Source organism: Rattus norvegicus, chromosome 1 (genome assembly GCF_021556685.1).
Source record: "Rattus norvegicus strain SHRSP/BbbUtx chromosome 1, alternate assembly SHRSP_T2T, whole genome shotgun sequence".
NCBI classification, from domain to species: domain Eukaryota; kingdom Metazoa; phylum Chordata; class Mammalia; order Rodentia; family Muridae; genus Rattus; species Rattus norvegicus.
In genome coordinates, this window is record NC_141534.1 from 4,472,501 (window position 1) to 4,497,134 (window position 24,634).

The following is a 24,634-nucleotide window of genomic DNA, read 5'->3' on the forward strand; positions in this document are numbered from 1 at the left end:
AATTTTATGGTAGGGGTCACCACAACATGAGGAACTGTGTTAAGCATTAGGGGCATTGAGAATCACTGTTTTAAAGGCAGGTGAGAGCAGTGTGCCCTTGTGACTATTAGGTTTATATTTATATATTATATTCATATAACTTTAGGATCTGTTCCTTAGTATATGCTATAACCATATTTTATACTGTTTTATTTCTTGGAGTTTTCTTTTGTATTCAGAAACTACGTGTGTGTGTATTTGTATGTATGTGTGTGTGTGTGTATGTGTGTGTATCTGTGTGTGTCTGTATGTGTGTGTGTATGTGTGTATCTGTGTGTGTCAGTATGTATGTGTGTGTATGTGTGTATGTGTGTGTATGTATGTGTGTGTCTGTGTGTATGTATGTGTGTCTGTGTATACATACTGTATATATGTGTGTGTGTATGTATCTGTGTGTGTGTATGTATCTGTTTGTATGTGTCTGTGTGTATGTATGTGTGTATCTGTGTGTATGTATGTGCATGTGTGTGTATATCTGTGTGTGTGTATGTATCTGTGTGTGTGTCTGTGTGTATATATGTGTGTGTGTCTGTGCATGTGTGCATGTGTGTGCGTGTATGTGTGTATATGTATCTGTGTGTGTCTGTGTGTATGTATGTGTGTGTGCACATGTGTGTGTGTGTGTGTGTATGTGTGTGTGTGATATCCCCCAATTGTCCTCCACTTTCCTCTCTTCATTTATTTTTGAATATTCTTTCCTTCATCTGTATCTCCCTCAATTTCTTTCATCAGTGTCTTGCTTCTCCATTTTCTGTTGTGGTTGGTTGTTTTTGGACAGGATTTCTCGTTAAACCCTTGAACTGGGAGTCTGCTGATCAGACTGGCTGGCCAGCGAGCCCCAGGGGTTTCCTATCTCTGTCTGCTAAGCGCTGAGATTACACCCACACACTGTCACTGTTCCGACTGGATTTTTTTCCCACGAGTTCTGCGGATCCAGTTCAGGCCTGCACACTAGCAAGGCAAGCACCTCTCACACTGAGCTACACTTCTGACTCTGAGGACGTTCTCCTCTACTCTGCTTGCTTTTGGGTTTGTAGTGCTGGGATGGAGTTCAGCGTCTCATATGTGTTGCCAAACGCTCTGCCACTGAGCTGCACCCCTAGTCTTCTCCTAGAATCTTATTGGACAGGGTCTTCCAGAAGCTTCTAGAAGGAGTTTAATATTGTTGCTCTACCCCACTGATAAGTATCAGACATCATCAGTCCTTAAATCCTGAGGTCATTGCTTCCTGATGTCTCATATTCCTGATGGAATGTACTGCTATTTGGATTCATGTTTCTCTCTCTCTCTCTCTCTCTCTCTCTCTCTCTCTCTCCCCCTTCATCCTCTCTTCTCCCCTCCCTTTCTTCTTTCCATCCTTGCTGTTTTTAGGACCTCCTACTTCCCCTTTTTGGAAATTTCACAGTGATATGTGGGGTTTTTTTGTCGTTTGTTTTTTATAATTAATTATTTTATGTATGTGAGTACACTGCAGCTGTCTTCAGACACACCAAAAGAGGGTATCGGATCTCACTACGGATAGTTCTGAGCCTCCAATGTGGTTGCTGGGAAATGAACTCAGGGTCTCTGAAAGAGTAGGCAGTGCCTCTGAGCCATCTCTCCAGCCCCGTTGTTACTGTTTTTTGCTTTTTCTATGTTAGATGCTGGGCTGGGCATTTTTTTTAATAAAACAAAACAAAACAAAACAAAACAAAACAAAAAACCCCTTGCAACAAAGAAGAAATCTTCCATCTCCTGGGGTGCTGGTGGGCAGGGAGGGTGCAGGCTGTGGAAAAACTGGCTGACTAATTGCTTCCTCCTTGGCTGTCTGAGGGTTGGCTGCCATCTTGACACAGTAACTTGCCAGACCTGGAAGTTTATGACCTACTGACTCCTTCAAAGAAAACAAAAAACTATCTGTCCCTGACCCCAGGAATACAATAGTATCCAAGACAACACAAAACAAAAACAAACTAACAAACCGAGAAAACCCTAAAAAACAAAATCCAGCAAATTAGATAAGACCATATTGGATGGCATCTTTGAATTTAGATTCCACAGTCATCCTAGGGCTTGTAATACAATTGGCCCTAGCGTGATGTATATGGTTCCTTGAATTATGCAAAGAAAACTGAGCCTAAACACTCCAGAGACATGACCTATATGGAGAGAAAAAGAACCCTCTATGAGCAACAAGGAATACAAGAGTAGAGGGGAAAGGCCAGGGGCACAACCACAGCCTGGGTTGGTGTTGGGAAAGCTGGAGTGGAGCGTCCACCTTGGCTTTATCCACTGCCATTGTATGAATTTTTTTGCTAAAACAAAACAAAATAAAAACTAAACTGAAAAACAAAATCCTGCCCAACATCACTTTTGGGGGAGCTGAGTTCAGAAGGTAGAATTTCACTAATTCTGTAGCTGGTTTCAGGAAACGGCATTTTGGGGTTTACCCTTCCTGGAGCAGGTAGCTCAGCGTCTTGGCTACCCAGACAGGGCTGGGATGGTAACTGGAGCTGCACCTGGGATTCTAATTACTCCCACCTCAGACTTCCAAAGCTCCCCATCCCACCCCAATTTCAGGCCTCTCCCATGCTCTGGTCTCCTTCCCTGTACCCTGACTCTACTTCATCCTCTGAGACTTTTGAGGTTCTCCTTAGGGGTGTTTTTCAGACTCCCCTAGTTAGTTGCCACCATCTCCCTCAACCCATCCCTGTATTCACAGATCGGGTTGGCATTTCTTATTTTTGTAACCTACTTCCGCTCCTCTCAGGATGGAGTAAAGGAAACAGGCATATGCTCAAGCTGTTGCAGTTAATGCAAAGTCACGTCTTGGCTACTTATTTTGCTAACACCCTCCAGGTCAATCAATATACTACCTCGAAATCACTGAAGGCATGCCTCTGTTGTAGAGTATGTTTAGAGGACACCTCCTTACTCTGTTCTTTATCCCTAGATGTTTTTTCTTTGTCGACAGGCCTCCGAACTAGCTTTTCTCTAAGGTAACAAAGGCATGCCATTCAAACAACATGAATAAAGGAATCCAATTACTGGAGCGACTATAGTACGCTAGTTGCTAGAGTGTGTATTCTGTAGTCAGAATGCCTCCTTCGAGGTTCCTGGAACCTCTGCAAGGCGGGCATCACACCCATTTTTATGGAGAGGACTCTGGTTTACAAACTCCTCCCAGGACATTCTGGTTTTCAAGAAATGAACAGCTGGTAAGATGTAGATCCTGGTCTCAAATGGGTCATCTCACTTCTAACCTGATCACTCTTTTTGGGGCCCTTTGCTGTCGATCCCAAAGAAGGAACCGATGTTAGGCAGTGGCAGTATGTACATGCCAAAGGCTTCATGGGAGAATGACAGGTCCACCATGGTAGAGACTGTATGCGGTTGCCCCATTACCATTACCATCTCTCAAGCATGAGAACAATGCTTGCCTCATTGGGTGTGTGCACCGATTTAGTTTGGGAAGTCACACATGGAGGGAGGTGAGGGGCGTCACCTCACTGAATGCTAAGAGGTTTCCTCAGGTAAACCTGAGTCCAGAATCCTTGGGCTTTTGTTTCTCAGGAGCCTGTACTTTCTAGGTGTGCTACTTACATGCAGTCTGAGAATTATCCACAACCCTCTCTCAGCTGAGCCGTAGCTCAGGGCAACAGGCTCTAATGAGACAGTCAAGGAGCTGGCCTAAGTCAGCCCAGAATAACCCAGCATTGATTGAACAAAATAGTGAGTGTCCAGGACATTTTAGGCACCAGACATGGAGATTTTTATATTCGTGGTACTCTTTTTATTCTCATAAATGTCCTGACTCCTAGGTAGCTAGTCGGCTTAAATTTAGTTCCTTAAATATCCATTTACCCAATAGAACAGTTACTCAAAATTCAAGTCTGTTTGACAACTAGATTTCATTTTAATGTCTTATGTTTTGGGGCAGTTTAATGATGAGATGAACCAATAAACAAAATGGTTCTTTTTTAGGCACAGCTAATAAAACTTATAATAGGTATTTGTTGAATTTGGGAAAACTTACTCCTTTAAAGAACAGGATTCTTTCAAACACTCAAAAGTGCCTTTTTCTATCTGACCTACTTTTGGACAGTTCAGCTCTTTTTAGTCAGCGTATGGAGAGCCTTTGGATTGAGAATTTCAATTAAATTAAAATTTAATTTAATATTTATTTCTAGGACGCCTGAACAGATGTACAAGTGCTCCAGAGGGCGCCGAATTCACACCAATGGGCTTTAGGTGAGTCGTTCCTCAGCTAAATTGGGAAAGAAGAAAATGCGAATGAAGCGTTGGGCAAGACCATTAACCAGTAACAGAGTCTGATTTTCTTCTTCACTTACACGAGGAGGCTACAGGGGCTTCTCTTACTCTGTGGTGTGTGTGTGCGCGCGTGCGCGCGCGCGCGCTCATGTGTGTGTGTGTGTGTGTGTGTGTGTGAGTGTATGTATGTTTGTGTGAGTGTGTGTATGTGTGTGTATCTATGCATGTATGTGAGTTGTGCATGTGTGTGTTTGTGTGTGTATCTATGCATGTATGTGAGTTGTGCATGTGTGTGTGTTTGTGTGTGTATGTATGTGTGTGTGAGTTTGTGTGTTTGTGTGTGTATATATGTGTATAATATGTGTGTGAGTGTGTGTATGTGTGCGTATGTGTTCAAGTGTGTGTGTATGTGTGTGTGAGTGTGTGTATGTGTGTATATGTGAGTGTGTGTATGTGTGTGTGAGTGTGTGTATGTGTATGTGTGTGCGTGTGCATGTGTGTGTGTATGTGTGTATATGTGAGTGTGTGTATGTATGTATGTGTGTGTGCATGTGTGCTTTCCCCTAGTTGACATAGGATGTGATCTCACATTCTTTTAAGTCAGACAAGTCAGCTCCTCTATGGATGTTTTAGAGCCACACACCACTTTTTGGGAATGCTTCACACACTCTAACCCACCTATTCACCTCAAAACCATACTCACATCATCTGGGGGTCACACTAATGACTTAACATAGGGATGGTGGAGACAGCCCTCTGGATAGCCTTGAAAGGATTTACATAGAAATATTTATAATATTAAATTATTAAATATATAAACTCAATAAAAATATAAATTAAAATATCAACATCAGACAAATGGAAAAGGGAGGGCCTAAACAATATCTGCCTGTCTAACGTGCGCTTGGATCAGAATTTGGTTTTGGTCGAGTGTGTTGACTCTGGTAGGATGCCTGTTTTTAATAGAAGACAATGAGATCCAGGGGTTCAAAGCAAGTTGGGGAGACGTTGGAGAAGCAGAGGAATAATGGAACTCGGAGCTGGAGAGATGGATGGTTTGGTGGTTATGAGCACCGACTCTTCTCCCAGATAACCCACATTCTATTCCCAGCACATGGCATCCCATAGCAGTATGTAACCCCAGTTATAGTGGATCTAGTGCCTTCCTGTGGACTCCGTGGTTATTAGGCACGCAAATGTTGCACAGACATGCATGCAAGCAAAACATAATACACACACACGAAATAAGATTTAAAAGTTGAAGAGGATCATAGAAAAGAATAATTATTTTAGAACACGAGACTGTCAAAAACTAATCTAGGAAACAATAAGTGATCTCTTTTGTTTCTTTAAAAAAAGTTTAAGTAAAAGTTGTTTTTGAATAGTGTTGTACGGAGCTTCAGGGCAGAATGCTTGTTTGGCATGCAAGAGACTCTGGCTTTGAATTCTAAGACTGTGGAAACTAGATACCTCTGTTTTGTTTGTTTGTTTGTTTGTTTTGAGGCAGGTTTACCAGACTGGCCTTGAACTCATAAAGTTGTGAGTGCTGTGTCACAGGTTGGCATTGCCACACCCAGTACAAATGTCTTCATGTTCACATTTGGGTAACAATGGGGTACTAATATAGTAGTATCTTTAAAGCTTCAGAAAGCATGTTGAGACATGTCTAGGGACAGTGTTCTTCTGCCTGGTTATGATGTATAGAAAGTTGAGCTCACCTCACCTCTTCCTAGGATGATTTTTTTCCCTTATTTTTAAAAACCTCCTGAACTTTCCTCCTCACTCACCCTTCTGGGTTTCATTTTGTTTTCATTTGAGTGACATACTCTGCTAAAAGGCAGAGTCAGACTATTGACATGTTACGTCAACATGAAGGTGATCAATAGCCCAAGAGAAGCATCCAAAGTCAGAGAGAGACCTGTGTTCCTCTTGGCTTTAAAGTCCCTGTCTGCAAGCCTAGATTTAGATGCACTGTTGACTTACACCCATCTTCTTCCCTACAGGGCTCAAACACTTGGCCAATTCTTCCTGACAGATTATCACTTAATCCTTACAACCACAGCTTGGGGGCAGGTGTCACTTCTGTCTTACAGAAGAAAAAAGAAAAAGGAAAGAAAGGCAAGTAATCCCCAAGGCGACTCCATTGCAGAATGGAGGACCAGAACTGGAACTTCTCTATTGCACCTCTGCTGCCCCCTTTCTGCCCATAGTTCAGTCTTTCCCACATGTAGTAGTAAAATCGTTTGGCATTCCGTAAAACGATCTGGTTTCCCGCCATTCTCTAAAGAAGGAGCCTTCCCTTCAGTATTCAACCCATGCCTCCATCCCCAATCCTGCTTTCCTTCAATTATGCGTATGTGGACTCTTGTGCCAAGCATTTTCTTTGCATCGGGCATTGCAGTACGCTTTAAAGAAGTCCTCATCTTTAACCAGTTCAACAAATATCACAATTGTGTGGAAGTCTTAGTAGACATGGGGCTTGTGAGATGTTATGAGAGTGCAGATGTAGAAATAGAGGATTTTATAAATTTTCTGGGGATACATTTCTTCTAAAATTCTCCCTATGCAGCCCAGTCTGGCCTTAAACTTCTGCTTCAGTTTCTTGAATGCTGAGATTTAAAATATTTAGAATATTCTATTCTCTCTTTTCATATATATAATTTATGACATTATTACATTTATGTGTATATATTTATTATATGTAATGTATGTTTTTTGTTACATTTATGTGTGTGTGTGTATATGTGTGTGTGCACGCTCACGCTTATGTATGAAGATCAGAGGATAACTTGTAGGAATTGGTTCTCTCCTTTTAACACATGGCCCAGGGATCTCAGGCTTGTCCGCAGACACCCATACCTGCTGAGCCATTTCCCTGGCCCTGGGGATTGGTTTTAATTGGAGCCCTCAAACTTTTAGACCAGTAGAGAAAACACCTGAAGCTGTGTACCAGGTTTGCACAGAGAGGTTTGTGGCTCAGGGAGTAGAGGCATCTTGGACCATCGCACAGGTGTTTTAATGATTTTGATGTTTGAGTGGAGCAAGAGTTGTCAGGACTTAGAAAGGGAAGAATACGGTCCAGGCAAAAGAAGCCACAAGAGGAAAAGTACACACTAATAATTTGCTTGGACTTCAACCCAGAGGGTTAATCGAGGCAGAAGAGGATGACAAAATATGTAAGGCAAAGAGTTAGGGTTCATATCAAGAAAGCAAGAAATAATGTCCAAAATCAAGCAAGAATAACAAGGATACTAAAAACATTCTCACAAGTATTACTAGAGCTCACTGTAAAGTTAATTTTCTAATGCTATTAGACAAAGGTCAGTTCTTTCCCGTTCCTTTCCAGACGTTTCTAGAAGACTCTATCTTAGGATAAATCTGCATTCTGGAGTTGAGCTCGGAGCTTGTTTCTGGGTGATAATGTGCTCTGAATTCCAAACATGGTTTTCAGAACATCCAAGGAGCAAGGGGCCTGTGAACCCGCATGGCAGCATGACTGGTTGGTGCCCTAATTATAGATCACCAAATACTTGGTGTTCAATAGGGGGCCGTGAGTGAAAAGAGGGGGGTTGAGGGAACAGGCCACAGGTCACATTGAAAACCTGCTCGTTCTGTTGGTGAGAAAAGAGCAGGAGTTTGTGGCATAAGTTGGAGTTTGAGGTAACGGCAGTGGGAGAAGCCATTTTCTGTGTATCCCTGTGGAAGTCTCTGGCATATTGCTTTAATGTTATTCCCACGCCTCTGCGGCTGCAGAACTAAACAGGAGGATTAACTGGTTCGTTAGATCAAGATGCAGGACTGGAATTGTGGTGTCGTTGGTAGAGTGTGTGTGCTTTATATGTAAATCCCTAGGTCCAGTCTCCGGAATTGCATAATCTGACTGGGGCGATGGGACATGCCTATAATCTCAGTACTCTGGAGACGGTGGTGGGTATCAGAAGTTCCAGCTCATTCACAACTATATAGCTAATTTGAGGCTAGCCTGGGCTACAAGAGACCCTGCTTCAAAACACAAAACAAACCAAATTAAGTTGGTGCACATAATCATCTCTCCACAGGGCGCTGATCTGCACTCACCGTTCCTCTAGCTTTTAAAGCACCTTTGCGAGTGGCCTTAGATAGGTCACAGATGGTTGTTCCACACTCGATAGTCTTCCTTTCAGTCCGCATTTGAGCGATACATCTTTTCGCACCCTCCCGTACAAACCGGAATGTGTTTGCTTCCTTCTCTAAAATAAAGCCTCTGTCTCTGGGACATTAAGAGGGCATAGTCCCATGACACAGATTCCAGGCGAATTCTGGCATCCGAATAAGCCTTCCCTTTTTCAAGAGTCAAGGCAACCAGTCAAGAGCAAGCAGTCTTTGGGCACTGAGATGAGTGTGCTACCTGCCAACTGGGCTGCTCTGGGCCTATTGTTACTGAGACCAGGGGAAGCGTAAGGAACAGAGGGGGTTTGTGTCATTGGGACGCCTTTGATGAACACATCTGCACCAAGTTGAAAAGGAAAATGGGCCAGGCCACTTTCTCCTCTCTGCTCTCCTTGGGGTTCCTGAACATTCTCACAGGGCAGGACTCATACATATTTGGTCCAAATCATAACCAAGGCACCATGTCCCTTTTAATTTCCCCGTCACCACCTATTCCTGACTTCCGGGGGTTCCACTGAACCAAGGAAGGTAGAAAGCTACTCAAGCAGAGGCTTGCTAACCCCATGTATCTCCAGGGATGTGTCTTCCAGAGTCCCACTCCACCACTGTGTTTTCAATCAAGAGGTTTTCACTGAGTAGTCACCGCACCAAACGGTGCCCGCTCTTTCTCAGAGGCAGCAAATGGAGAAACAGTTCTCGAGTCAGAACGGTACAGAAGAATCTTGGCAACTGTGCATCCTGTAGTCTGCCTTTCAGAGCTTCGTGCCTATTTCCTCTTAATTTTGTTCCATGGTGACACATGCACGCGTGCGTACACACACACACACACACACACACACACACACACACACACTATACATAATACATATACACACATGTACCACAACCATATATATACATATGTATATATACATACACACATACATATATACATACACACACACATATATATATCCTATATACATTTCACACTCTTCAAAATATTGTTCTCCCAGAGAATACCCAGTTAAACAGAAAACTGAGAAAGACACTATTTCAGTGAACTATCAGACAGTAAATGGTTACTCCGCAGGCCCTGGGTCCCCAGAGGCTTGTAATATGAAGTTCAGAGTTCCAGCCTTCATTCTTAGCATGTGTGGAAATCTTTTAAAATGATTTTGTAGATAAACGGAGGGCGGAAAAGCTTTGGTGTTTTACAGTAAAAACTTTTCTTGGCTTACAAAACCCTTTTTTTAGAGCCCTAGAGAAAATGAATATCTGCATAATTAAATCAATGTATCATATATAATGAATATCAAGTCACCAAAAAAAAAAAAAACCTCAAAAAACAAAAACCCGCAAAAACCTGGCAAAGCAGTTCTGAGACGGAGGCTGCCCAGCTCCTTGGAAGTTTGCTCAGTTCCTTACTCACAAAAAGTTCCCTTCCCCATTGTCGCTTCATGTCTAACAGTCAGAAGGACACCGGCCAAAACAAAATAATACAAAACAAAAATCTTAGAACTTGAAAATCCACAGCCTACGTACCCCAAAATCTTGGTCCTCCATGAACGGAGCCGCTCGTGTTCTAGCGAGCCATGCGTTCAAATGATCCTGGACTTCCTCTCTGACTCACGGATCCACAGCTCTGATGTAAGGCTCTTAGTGGGAAGCTGTTTTCAATTCAGGGCAGATGCGGGACACTCATGGAGCCCTTGAGATTATGAACTTTAAAACAAATCGCCCGGCGGATGATAAGTCCAGAGGCAGCATCTGCTTCCTGAGGCCTTAGCTGGGGCTCCTTCCAAACACTTAACGTATGACACTGCGACAGGAAAGCAAGGCTGGCTTATGAGGTTCTCCGCCTGCGGAGCGAAGGCTGCAAACATGCCTTGGAAACAAGCTTGCGTATACATTTCAGAGTGCTTAACCAGACCTTCAGATGCCTCGGGAGCGAACATCAGGGATGGAAACGCTCCTCCCTCCTGGGCCCCCAGGACTCTTTATACCACTTGGCTCATTTGTGTTTAGTTTTTCCAAAAACTGAAATTGAATTGTTCTGGTTGTCTTTTCTTGGCTCGTGAACGGGAAGGGGAGGGCTGGTCCAAAACTTCCACAGAGAAACATCTAGAAATCCATTTAACATGGCAAGTTTAATGTTCTAGAATTAATGCTCACAGGGCACAAACTGTCTCTAAGTATGACCATCCCGCCCCTATTCTCCCCCACGCCCCTCACCCCTGCCCAGAGACTGCTTCATAGGGTTTAACTCCACCCACACAAACTCTAACTTGGGTTTAATATAACTTCATTCGGTTTAATAACCCTGAAAAGAAAGGTCATAAAAACATTAATTTTTGAAGACATCCCAAGGGGGAAATTTCTAATACTTTAAAAAAAAAAAACGAAGCAAAATACAAGTTTCATATAGTGCTTAAAAGTTGGTGTCTATTGTGTTTTGCTCACACAGATAAGTCCCCGCGTGGGTCAGAAGACGGTTGCGTTAAAATGTGTATACTTTATAAAGTCTACACTAGAGTCGATGGTGGCTTAGAGACACTTGCCACACAAGCGTAACAGACAACCGGAGTTTAATCCCAGGGACAGAGGGTGGAGTGACAACATCTACTCCTGAAAGTTGTCCTTTAACTGCTACGTGAACACTGGCATGCACACACACAGACAGCATGTACTAGTGCTAATATATAAATAGAAAATAATGCTGTTCCTTTGTATGGCGGATATGACATGATGGAGTTAAGTTCCGAGAGTCACCAAAGGCCACTGGAGCTGTGAGTCCCAGGGGAAAGACCCGAACTGTCCATTAATCTCTCCCTTAGGAATGTGTTAAATCATCCCAAGAAGTACTACTTGCTTTTTATTTCATTCTTGATTACTTGTTTGATTATTATTATTAATAATAATTATTAATTTTTATATTAAAGGTGGGTATATTGGGAAGCTGTTCTAAGGCATGTTCACTGGCCCCAAGGATTGAGGCCAGGGGAGTCGCCCTGGGGAGAGATAGGGGGAGGGGGAAGAAAAAGAGTGAAAGGGTGCGTGAGCAGAGAGGAGAAGAGGAAGAGAGAAAGAGCGAGAGCTTATTTGCTCACTTGACAAGGTCTCATATAGCCCAAGCTAGCCTTGAATTCACGAAGTAGCTGAATATGACCTTGAACTCCTGACCCTCCTGTCTCTACCTCCCTAGTGCTGGGCACATGCTGCTATTTCTGGGTTATAAAGCATTAGAGTCAGGGGTATCAAGACTTCTGGATAGGACAGAAAGGACTGTCTCCCTACCTCTCTTTAAAGGAATGGACATAGGGAAACCATCACCAGAGTCAGTTTGTCTATTTGTATAGAGACCGAATTCAATACATGACTTCTAAAGCAAACCTCACGTACAGGGCTGCTATATTAACTAAGCCCTGGCGGGCTGGAGGGTGAGGCCTTCTCTCCTGGTTTTTCAAGGCATCACTAACTACCATTCCCTTAACATAACATGTCAAGGCCTGCTCTCACCTTGGAGCTTGAATTCATAAGGAAAGCTGAGAGGCAAAATTTAGCTGAAAAGTGGGAGCTGATGTATAAGGAAATTTAGGAGGTCATAAGCACTAGGAACTTAGAGCTTTGTTGGCTGGATCTGATATTAGAGAAACCATTCCCAAGGGTGTAATTTCTAAATTCTGTCCTTGTTCATGGGCATCAACAGTGTATTTAGGACTGGTTTGACCAAAAAAATGTGTTTGCACGGAAGTGGCTGGGAGATAGTGGTCACCAAAGAGGGTGATTTTAATAAATGCAGATATCGTGGAAGGCCAAGTGTTGGGAATGACCCCTGGCTTGTGAATCAGGGAGTCTAACTTCTTGTTAGCTCTAGGGTAGATTCAGGTGACCTTATAACCCTGAGCCTGGTACTTCCCTGCAGTTTTGGGTTGCCTGCTGGTGCTGTGATAAAAACGCTGACCAAAAGCGACTTGGGTGTGTGTATGTGCTATTTCAACTTACAGGTTAGAGTCCATTATTGAGGGCAGCCAGGGCAGCTGCTCCAAGAGGAACCTGGAGGGGGAAACTGGGGCAGAAGCCATGGAGGGACATAAAGAAGAGCTGCTTGCTGGTTTAGTTTCTCTGCTGCATGCTCGGCTGTATTTCGTAGGCAGCTCAGATCTTGCCTAGATCTCACAGCCCATAGAGGGCTTGGGAACCCCCACGTCAATTATTAAGAGAATGCCTCATGGACACGCCGGCAAGCCAATCTGAAGGAGGCTATTCCTCACTTGAGGTCCCCTCTTGTCAGATGATCCTAGTGAGTGTCGAGTGGGTTAAAAACTACCCAGCACAACTGATTTCTACCTTTTTCCTACACAAAGGAAATGCTGGTCTGTTAACTCTTCCCTTAACAGCCAGGAGAGGAGCTCTGCAGTCTGAGATGCCATGTTTGGTTCTGAATCTGGGTCTTAGGAGCATAATTAGTTATGTTCATGAAAGCAGTGTCTACCCGTGTACAGCGCTTAGTGGTTCTGACTCTTCATCAGGCAAAGATCCACAGCCCTCCCCTGAGATGCTCTTTTTATCCACAGATACCCACTCAGCCTTATGAAGGCGCTTACAGACTTCAGGAGCATCTTGTTAAGATAGTGTTACCATTAAGATTTTCTTTCCATGCACCTACTTTCATTTCTTGGTTTGATGCTAAAGGAATATTCTTCAAAAATCAACACCTATAATACCGATGTTGGGTCAGATTGTGTCCCACCCCCTGTTACCAAATCCTTAGACCAAAGTCCTAGTCCCTGTAGCTCAGAATGTGACCTCATTTGGGAAAGGATTTTTACAGAGGGAATGAAACCAGGAGGCAATCAGGATGTGGCCGAATCCAGTTCTAATGGTGTCCTTATAAAAAAGGGAAAACTTGGTCACAGAGACGCGTGTGCAGGGAAAACACTAGGCAGAAAGAGAGACTCTGGCAAGCCAAAGCCTGGAACTGGTCCTCCCTCCTGGATCCTCAGAGGGAACCATCCCCGACAATGCCTTGGCTGTAGACTTCCAGACTCTACAACATTAAGGCGGTGAACAGTGTGAGCCGCTACACCAGTGCTCTGTTCTGGCAGCCCTGGTTAGCAAACGCAGCTAGCATCTTCCAAAACCTGATTTTCCATTGCATCTTGTATCCCACTCTGTCCCAGATTCTCACCACACACAAATCAAGGCCTCTTAGTGCCCAAGGATGGTGGGATGGGAGAAACAAACTCCATGAATAGACTAACCAAGGGGAATTCATCAGTAGCTATTCATTGGTTTAGTTATTTAGCTTTTCATTTTATGTTAAAAATCGCATTTATTTATGTGTATGTGTGCACATGTGTGTGTGTACACGCATCCCTTTGGAGGTCAGCGGGCAACCTTGGGGAATTGAGAATTGTTTCTATTAGCATGTAACTTCCACAGATGAATAACAAGTTACCAAAGTCAGGTATGGTGGTACATGCCTTTGTTCTCAGCATCCAGGAGGCAGAGGGAGGTGGATCTCTGTGAGTTTGAGGCCAGTCTAGTCTATATATCTAGTTCCGGGCCAGACAGGACTACATAGTGAGACTTTGTCCCAGAACAGGCATGCACGCACGCACGCACGCACACACGAACAGTTATCAGGCCCCGTTAGTCATGGAGTCACTTAGTTTTATGCAATCAACGTACAAGTGCATGTATGAAAATTTCATAATGAAGTCTGTAGGTTTATATAACTAATGTTAGTTAAAAAGTTTCTCTTGTCTTCCACCTCTCATGCAAAGTTAAGACTGAGATGATCCAATAAAGCACAACAAAATGTCTCCACAGAGAAAGAGACTAGCCAAGGAGAGGACACAGCGGGAACACACCTAACCCTGTCCACGTTTGAGGTGTGATTGGTTTTGGTCCACAAGAGACAGAGCTTCTCAGCTCTAGAATCTATGAAGCATGCAGCACATGGCTTAAGGGCATTGTAGACACAGCTCAGTGGCCCAGTATCTACCTCAGATGGATGAGGCCTTGTGTTTGTTTCCTAGCACTGAAACAATAAAAAGTAACGGACACTGGGGCAGGGGGATGGCAGACCTACATTAACACAAGCACTTAGTACACAGAGTGAGTTGTTGTAGTTTCCAAAGATAAAATGCAGACTTAATCTAACACAGCCATTCCCAAATGCAGAATCTGGCAAGTTCAGAAGAGAGAAACCTGTGTAAAGCCATCAGGAAGCACACACAAATTCCCCAAGTTTTAGATTTATTAAAGCCCCATCTCCAGTGTTTTTCTTTCTAAAGAGCACGGAGGAAATGGCTCTTCAAATACTGACAATGTTTACAACTCAAAGCTTGGACCAAGTAAGACAGGCTTCTAACTCAGCAGGAAATGGGAGGGAGGGAAAACTGAAGGTTAAGTCCGCAGGCCAGGCAGGTGGATTTGGGCCCCTAGGGAAAAGGATTCCTGGAAGCAACATTTTAAAGGCTGCATCCAAACATCCAGGAACTCATAGATCAATGGTTCTCATGGAATCTGATGCCCTGGTAATGAGGACGTTTGGAAATGCTTGATGTGGGGCAGAGTTGAGTCAAGGTCCGAAACCTGGAACTCGATAGTGGTTTAACTTTTTTTTTCTCCCTATATTTACCATTTGCCTTTGACCTGGCAGCTTGTCTGTACATAATTCACAACAAAGTTCATCTCCCTAAGTTTCTCACTAGCACTAAAAGTAAGGCTGAAAGCTTTTAGAGTCCTGCCCTGCCACATATCCTTTTTGGAGGAAGAAGGATAAAATTTAGTTATGCCTGTTTCGTGTGCAGGTCAGTTCCCACTGTACACACTCTGAGGAGCCCAGCGTGCTATTTTATTTCACAATCCAGACACATCTCCTTGAATGGAAGCGTTCTCCCAGGGCATTTCGTGCCGCCCCAATGTGTTTTTCGAAGACAGGGTTTCACAACGTTGAAAAATCCTCGGCATCAATCAGGATGTCTTGAAGTTGAAAGCGGCTGGTGACGAAGAGGAACAGCTAACGGTCGTATCACTCGCCGTTCGTGCGGTTGCTCAACGCACACGGCGGGCTGCTGTTATTGGGATTCCTAAGGTTTCGTGTGGGTCTGGCGTGACTCAGGTGTGAAGGCTGCATGCAATGTCCCTTCCAACTCTCCAGGGACGTTTTAATGCCCTGATTCTCGGCACTGAATGCTGTTAGCCAACTAAGGAGGCTGTAGAAATCGCTGGCTCCTGGCCTTGCTCCCTTGGAAAGCTGACTAGATGGTATGGTGGGACTCAAAGGTTCCTCATCCTTGGGCAAGTTTAGGACATTTTATTTCATGGCCTTTGCATTTTTTATTTCTTTTACTGTTACTAATTTTTGAAATCTAATGTAATTATAACATAATTCCTTCCTCCAAACCCTCCCACACATCCCTCCTTGCTCTCTTTCAGTTCCGTGACCTCCTTTTTCCATTGCTATTGTATGCGTATCTGTATTTGTGTATACACATAAATCCCTAAATATAGACTGCTCAGATGTCAAGTTAGTCGTATATACTTTTCAGGTCTGACTGTTTGCTAGTGTGGATAACTGATTTCCAGTCCTAGTGGCTACCTCTACAAAACACTCCCATGCCGATAGCTCAAGGAACATTGTGCAAGATGGGGTGGAAAGACCGTAAAAGCCAGAAGGCCAAGGAGAAGCCTACAGAATCTGAAGCTACACCCATACAGTCTTGCCAACATGACTGTTCAAACTCAAGTTAAGCAAGGATGACAACAACGACTGTGCCAAAATGGACGTGGAAAGGCCCACGAGGCCCCAACCCTACACAGAGAACTGAAAAATTCTGAGAGTGGGAGAAATGGTATCACTTTTTTTTTTTTTTTTGAAGCAATGTCGCACAGTGTCACGATATAAACTGGGTTGGTCTACAACTCACTATGTAAGTCAGCTGGTCTCAAATTCATAATCCTCCTGCCTTGGCCTCCTGGATTCTGGGATCATAGGTATGAACTGACATTCCTGACTAATTCCTTAACTCTTAATATTGGCTAGATACGGGGACTTTAAAAAAAGGACTGAGGGTTCTGTAGGGTTGAGGCAATGGTTAAGAGCTCTGCCTCTCAAGCATGAGGACCTGAATTAGAGCCCTAGCACCCTATTCGGCAGCTCACAATTGCCTGTAACTCTAGGTCCAAAGAATCCATGAACATCAGTACCCATATGTGCGTGTACACTCACATAGATATATTCATACACAGGCATGAGTTATCAATAACTAGTACTGAAAAGACACTAGCTTAGGCTAGGGGATGGTCTTAGACATTTGGAGATTTTTATTTTCTCAAGTGATTTTTGTGTATAGCTAGGCTAAGAGCCACTGATTCGCTTGAAGCAAAATCCAATGAACCAAGCACGTGGAAGGCCAGTTTATGGAGAGAACCATAAAGGAGAGATAAAGGCCTTTATCTTTTTTGAGTCTTGACAACCTGTGTGCTGGTGGTCGTGTAAAGTTTATTTGTTTATTTGAGACAGGGTCTCACTGGGTAGCCCTGTTCCTTGCTTAGAACTAGCATGTAGACCAGGCTGGCTTGGAACTCACAGAGAGTCACCTGCCTCTGTATTTTCTTTTATAGATTAACAAAATGAAACTTAGACCAGTGAAGTTCATTACTCGGATGTCCTAGGCTAAGCAGAACCATACAAGTCAGTCCTTACCTTTCCCCCTGCTCGCTTGCTTCTTTCTGGCTTTTTACCTGCCCAGTCTTCCTTTAGAAGACAATAAACAAACAAACAAACAAACAAACAAATGCCTTGTGGCTGTATCTTTTTAACATCAGAATCACTATTCAAAACAATTCTAGCAACTAGCAATGGGTGCTCTATGTATTTCAGTTTAATGACCTTGAGCTGGCGAGATGGCAGTCAGCATAGTACTAGCCTTGGAGACACTAAGGACCTAGGTTCTGTCCTTATAAAACAACAACAACAGCAGCAACAGGAAGAAACCCAAACCAAACAATAGCAGCACCCAGGCATGGTCACGTGAGCCTCTGGCATAGCCCCAAGCATCTGGTTTTCTAGTAGCTCCTGAACAGTGAATTTACTTTTTGTTATATCAGCATTAAGGGCTAAATGTCCACCAAGCAATAATTTTGGGGGCTCTGGGATTTCAAAAAATGGGAAGGCCATGGAATTGGAGATGATCTCACGACACTCCAAAGAGGGAGAAGAATGTAAAAGAACAGAGTCTCTTCCTCCCTCCAATTTCTCAGAGTGTCACTGGGTATGTGAATTTTATCCTTTTCTGCAAAATGGAGGCTATGTTAACAGTGAGGAGGAGTATTATACTGTTTTGAATATTCCAAGGAAAATGATGACCACTAATGGTTAAGGTTACATGCTCTCTTATGTGCGAAGCTCAATTCATCCCACAGATATCACTGAGTGCGTCACTTGTGCTAGACATTGGGCATACAATGGTGGCATGGATCCTTCTACCCTCTTGTAGCCTAAGTCTTCAAAGGGCGTGCAGACCAAGAACACAAACAGATCAGTAATCGCTAAATGTCATTTTATTTGTGTTTTTTAGGCCAAATCTCATGTGTCAGGCTGGCACCACACTTGCTTTGTAGCTGAAGATGGGCTTGAACTTCCAGTCCTCCAAACTCTATCCCTTCAGTGTTGGGATTATATATTATATATTCCTGGTTTCCTGAGGTTCTAGAGATCAAATCCAGGACTCCATGTATGTTAGATATGCCTTTTACCAACTGAATTATAACCCCAGGCCCATTTGGTGTTAAATTTGACACAAAAAGTCCTTACACGGAATGGAGAGGGTAGGAGACAAGGGTTACTTTGTGCAGGGCAGGTAGGTGGGGGCAATATTTGAACTACAAGTTCTTCTGGGTGTGGGAGAAAAGCATTGTAGGCCAATAGATTTTAAGATGCAGAAGGGAAAGGTTGGTTTAGTGAGATGCTGGGGAAAGGTAAGTATCATGGGGCACTGAGGGAGGAGGAGAGGGTAGGACAGGGGGCCGTAGCTCTTGAGCAGCCAGCGTGGGCAGCAACCACAAGCAAGAACAAGCAGGGTACATTTTACCTGAAACCCAGTAAGAAACCACCGGGGAATTTTAAACAGAGACGCAGCATGAACTGTGCCTTAATGCACTTCCCGTGGTGTGTGGAGAACGTACCAGAAATACCGGAGACAATAACGAGCTTTCTTTACCCAGATGACACTTCCTAGAAAACGCTGAAACTATAAAATCTGCATGCATTTTTTTTTAATACAAAAGCAATCTTCTGTGAACCCACCCCTCCTTTTCCTTCCTTATTTTTTTTTCAAAGCATAATGGTTATTCTCCATTTAAAATTGGGACTCAATTGACAGACCGTCTAGCGCTAACCTGCCAGGCTGAGGTCAGGACTACATTTGCCAGCTCTGGTATGCTTGTGGGTCAAAGCAAAAGGTAACAGCATCCCTTTAGGCTACTGTCTGTGAATACATGTCGCCATGTTCCCCTTTCGTCAGAGACAGGTGCTGGTGCTGAGAGCCAGAAATCTCCACTCGCATTTAACCTCACTAGATCCCAAGTTAAACTCCAGAATTTCTGGCTTCCTCATCTTAGACAGGGTGAGAGACGCAAGCATGAAGGTAAGGCAGGAAGCAGGGTTGATCCTCAGACAAGCATTACCTCCTACCATGGGAGACGGCCTGGCATTCCCCATATGCATAAAGTTAGGGAAAACAGTCCACTTTCCCCTGGGCCAGCCAGAAAATGAATCCTTCACCTTCAGATAGTCTGTTTCTATTACCCAGGTAGACAAGGAAGTCACAAGGGCCCCAACGAGCCTGAGAGTGCCATACATGGATGGAATGTAGCATTGTTACAGCCCTGAAAGGCAAACCCTCTTTATCCCATGAGAGTTTCTTTTTCAGATTTTCATTCAAGATGAAATGTATTTCCACGATGAAGTTAGGAACTCCGGAACTGGGGGGGGGGGGTCTGTGGTGGCTACTCAGACCTTACTGCAGCAGCCACAGTACTGGGCACCGCTACAGTCATCGGTTTTAATGGATGCTGTTAATGTCACCTCCATCAGAATGGTCGCCTTGGGCTGACATTCTGAGCCCTGCACAGGTGTTCTTGGCCAACACTGTAATGTAGGCTATTATGCCACCAATGAGGCATAGATGGGCTTTCTGTGTGAACTCAGGGTGGTGTGTCTGCCAAGTGTATAACTCTGCAGGCCCAAGTCTACAGGCATCAGAATGCTGTTCTAGCTCAGTGGTCCCAAGCACTGCCGTCTGCTTCCCTAGGACAGGAGATGTCAGGGGCTGGGGACATAGCTCAGTGGCTAGAGTGCTTGCCCAGCATGCGTGAAGCTCTGTGTTTGATCCCCAGGCCAACGTAAACTGGATGTGATGGCATATGCCTGTTATCCTCACACTTGGCCAGACAGAAATACAGAGGGCAGGGGAAGTAACCAAGGAAGCTGGACCCTCAAAAGCCAGACTCCGTTAAGAACAGGGGGCACAGACTGTCATCTGCTGCTTTTTCTGGGAATGTAGTAGTATTGCCTGTCCTATATACAGGGTTTTCTCTTGGGCTTTCACTAGCTATCAGGTACCCCAGAAGAGCCAACATCAGTCCTTCTAAGAGTCTGTCTCCAGACGCTTAGTAATGATTTTTGCTGCTTCTTGTCTTCTCTTCCATCTACGTCTGAAATGTCTCTCAAAGCTCACTTCCATCACCTCTCCCAAGGGTCTTGTCTCAACAACACAGTTTCCAGATGTTGAATGTCGCCCCAAATTTACTACATTGACATCTTCTATTTTGCCAAGTACAAAACAACCAATGATTGAGCATTTTGTTATCAGACTTGGTCTCTGGGCTCTGGCTGATGGTAAGCTCTGATTTTCTTTCAGATAGGAGCTTTAGGCACTGCAGTTGCCCTCCTGGCCTTCCCTGCCACTGCCACCTGTCTGTGGGTCCCTGCTGCTGGGAGGGGCCACTGATGATATAGCATTTCTTTGTCCCATGGCCTCAATGACCCGGCAGGGGTGACGATGGAGATAGATGAGGCTCTTCTCAGCACAAGAGAGTGGCTTAGAACTGATCTTGACCTGGAGACTGACCTTATCGGGTTGCCTGGGAAAGTCTTGGTCTTTACAGGAGCTCAGTGGTAAAAAAAAAGAACATCAGTTCCCAGCCATAGTACTGCTTTCTCATTGACAAGACTGACAGTGGGAAGTGTGTGTGTGTGTGTGTGTGTGTGTGTGTGTGTGTGTGTGTGTAAGTCTATATATGTGTGTGAGAGAAAGAGACGGATAGAGACAGAGAGGCAGATAGGCATAGACACATCTGAAAGACAGAGATATATAGAGGGAGACAGAGAGACATATAGAGAAACAGAGACAGAGAGACACATACGGAAAGACAGAGATGGGGGAAAGAAAGAGAGAGAGAGCAAGAGAGGGAGAGAGAGAGAGAGAGAGAGAGAGAGAGAGAGAGAGAGAGAGAGAGAGAGCTGAGAAGTGGGAAAAGGTTTTTACTGGAGATCTGAGTGGATCAAACTTGCAGTACCCCTAACAGAGACAAGTCAGGACACAATCTTATGCTTCTTGTCAACCTATCACCTGTTAGCCAACGAAGAAAATGTCTTGAAGATAAATGGATATTTTCTTTCATTTCTTCTCCTCCCCACCCCTTGCCATGCATGACTTCAGTTTTTTCCCCTCCTTCCCTGCCCCTTGTTTGACTGATGGTTTCAGTGGTAGCATGAAAGGGTGGCACTAACCTTGCTGTCTGCCTCCAGCCCTCCCCAGAGGGATGTGGTTGTTTCTGGGTAGCACTGGCTGTCATTCCTGAAGCCTGCTTGTGAGCCCTGAAGATTTGGGCCAGCAGCTCTGGGCCCTGGTGGCACAGTGGCTGTTCTACATGGCTGGGCTCTCTCTGTAATAAATCTCTTGACAAGCAATTTGCTTCCACCACCTGTGCCTAGAAATCCTTTGCTCCATCTGTGAAATGCAACCAGTTCCCTCTGCTCCCATGATCGGTCCAACCCAAAGCCCGGTTTCCCTTCAAGCTGGAGCTGCAGGTGCTACAACTGACCTTCTGGCCTGTCCGCCTTCCATTGTTATCATGGGAGCCTGTGTGCTGGGGGACTTCCACCACTGGCAGCTTCCAGTGAACAAATATGGCCCTGTTTTGAATTTCTATTTGGTGCCTAACATAGTCTGATCATCTAGCCTTTCTCCTAAGTATGTGGGGACATGCATAAGTGGGAGGAACAAAAGCACACGAACACACTGAAGACCCAACCGGTATTCATGGAAAATAGATGCCACACCGGTGTGCCTCTGACTCAGGAAGGTGAAGGTGTGTGTGTGTGTGTGTGTGTGTGTGTGTGTGTGTGTGTGTCCGTGTCTATTTGGTTGAGTGTGGTGGCTTCTGCTTATAATCCTAGCTCTTGGGAATTTGAGACAAAAGAATCATTACAATGAATCATAAGTGACAGACAGTTCCAGGCCAGCCCAAACCACACACTAAGACCCTTGCTCTAAAGCCAAAAATGTCAAACTACATGATGCTTTGAGATGGTGTAAGAATCTTAACAAATGTCTTTGTCCAAGGCCAGAATCATTCTTTGCACATTGTTTATGAAGGCCGGGGTGGGGCCTTTCCATGAGGGGAGCCAGGGTCTAGACTTTCCAGGCACTTCTTCACCTTTGACTCTATAATTCACCTGCGCCATGAGTGATATATATTAAGTGAGGTGTGTGCTGGGTTAAGGTGGTTCAGTGGTTTGAAAGTCAGCCCTGGCTGCATAGTCATGGAACACACAGTAGCAGCAGCAACACAAATAACACCAACGGAAACAGGGCCAGGGTGGGCCAATGATGCATTTTTGCGGTCTTTAATGGGCAGCGAATGTGTGTGTTTGGCTAGAATAACAAGGGTGGGAGGTAATTTGCCCTTGCTTTGAAATAACCAGAAAGAGCATAACTGGACTTCCATTGTCTGTACCTCTGAGGTCCATGGGAGTTTGAGGGCAGTTTGTACTATGGACATGAGCAAGCCCATCCTTTTGGAGGATTTTGGCAGAGTCAGATCTATATGAAGTTTTCTAATGGTAGGTGCTGTTTTGCAGGATTCTACGTTCTTCCTCAACAGAGTTGCCTCAGCATGAACATCTCCTTAATCTCTAACCCCAGGGTTTCATAATGGTGTTTGGGCACTGTCTAGTCATAACATACACATGATAAAGGTAACAGAGATGAACAGAGAATGGGAAAAATATCAGGTGGTTTGCTTGGGGTTGTGACAACCATGAAATGAGCAAACATTTAATTTGAGGTTGAGGTCAACAGGAACGCCGCTAATCTGCTGTAACAACTTCCAGGACTTGTGATACAAGCCTTCTTGAGGCAGCTTGAGCTTGTGGTTCAGAAATGCCACAATGATGGCCATTATGCTAGGTGTTTAGCTCACATCGACTTATCCCCTTGAGTAGAACACTGTGAGGTATGGCTAAACGCTTTCTGTTATTTGGTTGATTACCAACTTTGTGGCCAAATGGAAGAGAAGCCCACCCGTTCTTTGTGTGCACCCATTTTTTGCAGTTCCTTTCTCTTTGGTTAGTAGTTTAGATGATTGGGTAAGATGAGCTCTGGATGCTTCAGCCTGTTTTAATGTAGTTGTATGAGTCTGAAGCCAACAAAAGACAGACAAGGTCCAAAGGCTCAAGAACGACCTCAAGTCATACTACTGTTTCTCTTTCCATTTTCTCCTGACAAGGTCACATGGAGAAATGGCTACTATTCCCTCTCTACCTTTGGGCATAACATTTAATGTCTGTGCATCTCAATTCCACATCTGTGAAATGGGTGCGATGAAAACACCCACTCAGGGTCTTATAGTAAAAACAAAAGGAGACAACTAAATGTGAACTAGGTAGGGTGAAGTTTAGTCCCAAGGAGTTCAATACACACTAAGCTGCTGTTATTGATACCATGTCAACTCAGGAAAATCAATGCTTTCCTTAGGATTCTTTGGTTTGATAATTCTGAAAACGGATCACTGCAGTGCAGAGTACCATGTGCATTCTAATGAGTTGAAAACAGAGAACCAAGCGTTCATTTATTTAACAAGTATTTTCTTTGAGCTTGGCAGTAGGTGGGACTGGGAAGGCAGATCCAAAATAGCTCCTGTCCTCCAGCATCTTGAAGTCTGGGGAGACAGATATATGGAGGAACATGCCAAAGATGACATTCGTGCTCTATAAGACAGCATAGCATGGGCCCTAAAAACCCAGAACTTCCAAGAGAAGAATAAGACAGGACTACATGCCGGCTTGAGTCTGATATTGAGATTCTAAAGGCTTGGAAGAGGGACATTAGGGACTTGAGAGATTGGTTCAGACCCTGCTAACTTCTAGCCTCAAGAACCCTTGTCCTGTAGGTTAATGTCAAGGTGATACAGGATTGGAAAGTAGAGAGGGGGCAGGGACAAAGTTTTTGTAAGGTGGGAGAGAGGAGGGAGGAGAGAGATCAAGATGGAGTCTATAGAGGAGGTTGGATCAGGTTTAGGTGAACTACATCGATTTTATCTTGTCTAGGTGGGCAGTTTATATCTTTATCAATTGGCGGTGAATTTATCGTACGGATGAATTGTGGATTGAGAATTTAACGTGTAAATCTAATTGCTAAATAACAAGTTTCTGGGACTTTGATTTACCAGGCTAAGGAGGACAGGGTGGGAAAGAAATGGCTGAGCAGTTGGAGCGTGCGGATCTGGTTCTGTTGCCCGCATGGAGTGAGAACACACGGGGCCCGCAGAATGAGGTGTGTGTGTGTGTGTGTGTGTGTGTGTGTGTGTGTGTAACTACCACCTAGGGAACTGCTCAGAGTGAGTGGCTAAAAGGGAGACAGCAGGAGAGGGTGGCTCGCACACCACATGGCAGAATAGCAGCTCGAGAGAGCGGATCCAGCAAATGATCCTCATTAAAATTTACCACAACATTGTCCCTATACTAGGATGTCTCTGCTAGGTGGGGACAGAAGTTTAGGAAATTCTGGGAAAAAAAATCTGTGTGACTCAGCTTCAGGCCAGAGTTGCTAATCCAGATGCTCTAAGCAAGTGTGAAAGCATTCGTGGGGAATGTTTAGGATCTGAACTGGGTTCTCTCTTCCTCACAGGTCCATAC

General features: G+C 44.2%; 1 protein-coding gene and 1 non-coding gene across 3 annotated transcripts in view; one reads left to right on the forward strand and one right to left on the reverse strand.

The window, feature by feature from the left end:
- The window catches only part of Sash1 (SAM and SH3 domain containing 1), a 298,706-nt gene that overhangs the window by 226,081 nt on the left and 47,991 nt on the right, over positions 1 to 24,634 (reverse strand). Inside the window, exon 1 of one of the 2 annotated variants that reach the window (XM_087575846.1) lies at positions 9,964 to 10,044. The exons of the other annotated variant lie outside the window; for it this stretch is intronic. Coding sequence (XP_087431972.1) covers positions 9,964 to 9,984 — 21 coding nt within the window. The 5' untranslated portion in view covers positions 9,985 to 10,044. Of the gene's footprint in view, positions 1 to 9,963; positions 10,045 to 24,634 lie in introns of those variants that run through there. 2 annotated transcript variants of the gene reach the window in all.
- LOC148006824 (uncharacterized) overlaps positions 1 to 24,634 on the forward strand; it is a 41,254-nt gene that overhangs the window by 9,912 nt on the left and 6,708 nt on the right. The window contains exons 5-6 of the transcript XR_015648996.1: positions 4,209 to 4,269; positions 6,294 to 6,408. This is a non-coding gene — a transcript (uncharacterized LOC148006824). The remainder of the gene's footprint in view (positions 1 to 4,208; positions 4,270 to 6,293; positions 6,409 to 24,634) is intronic.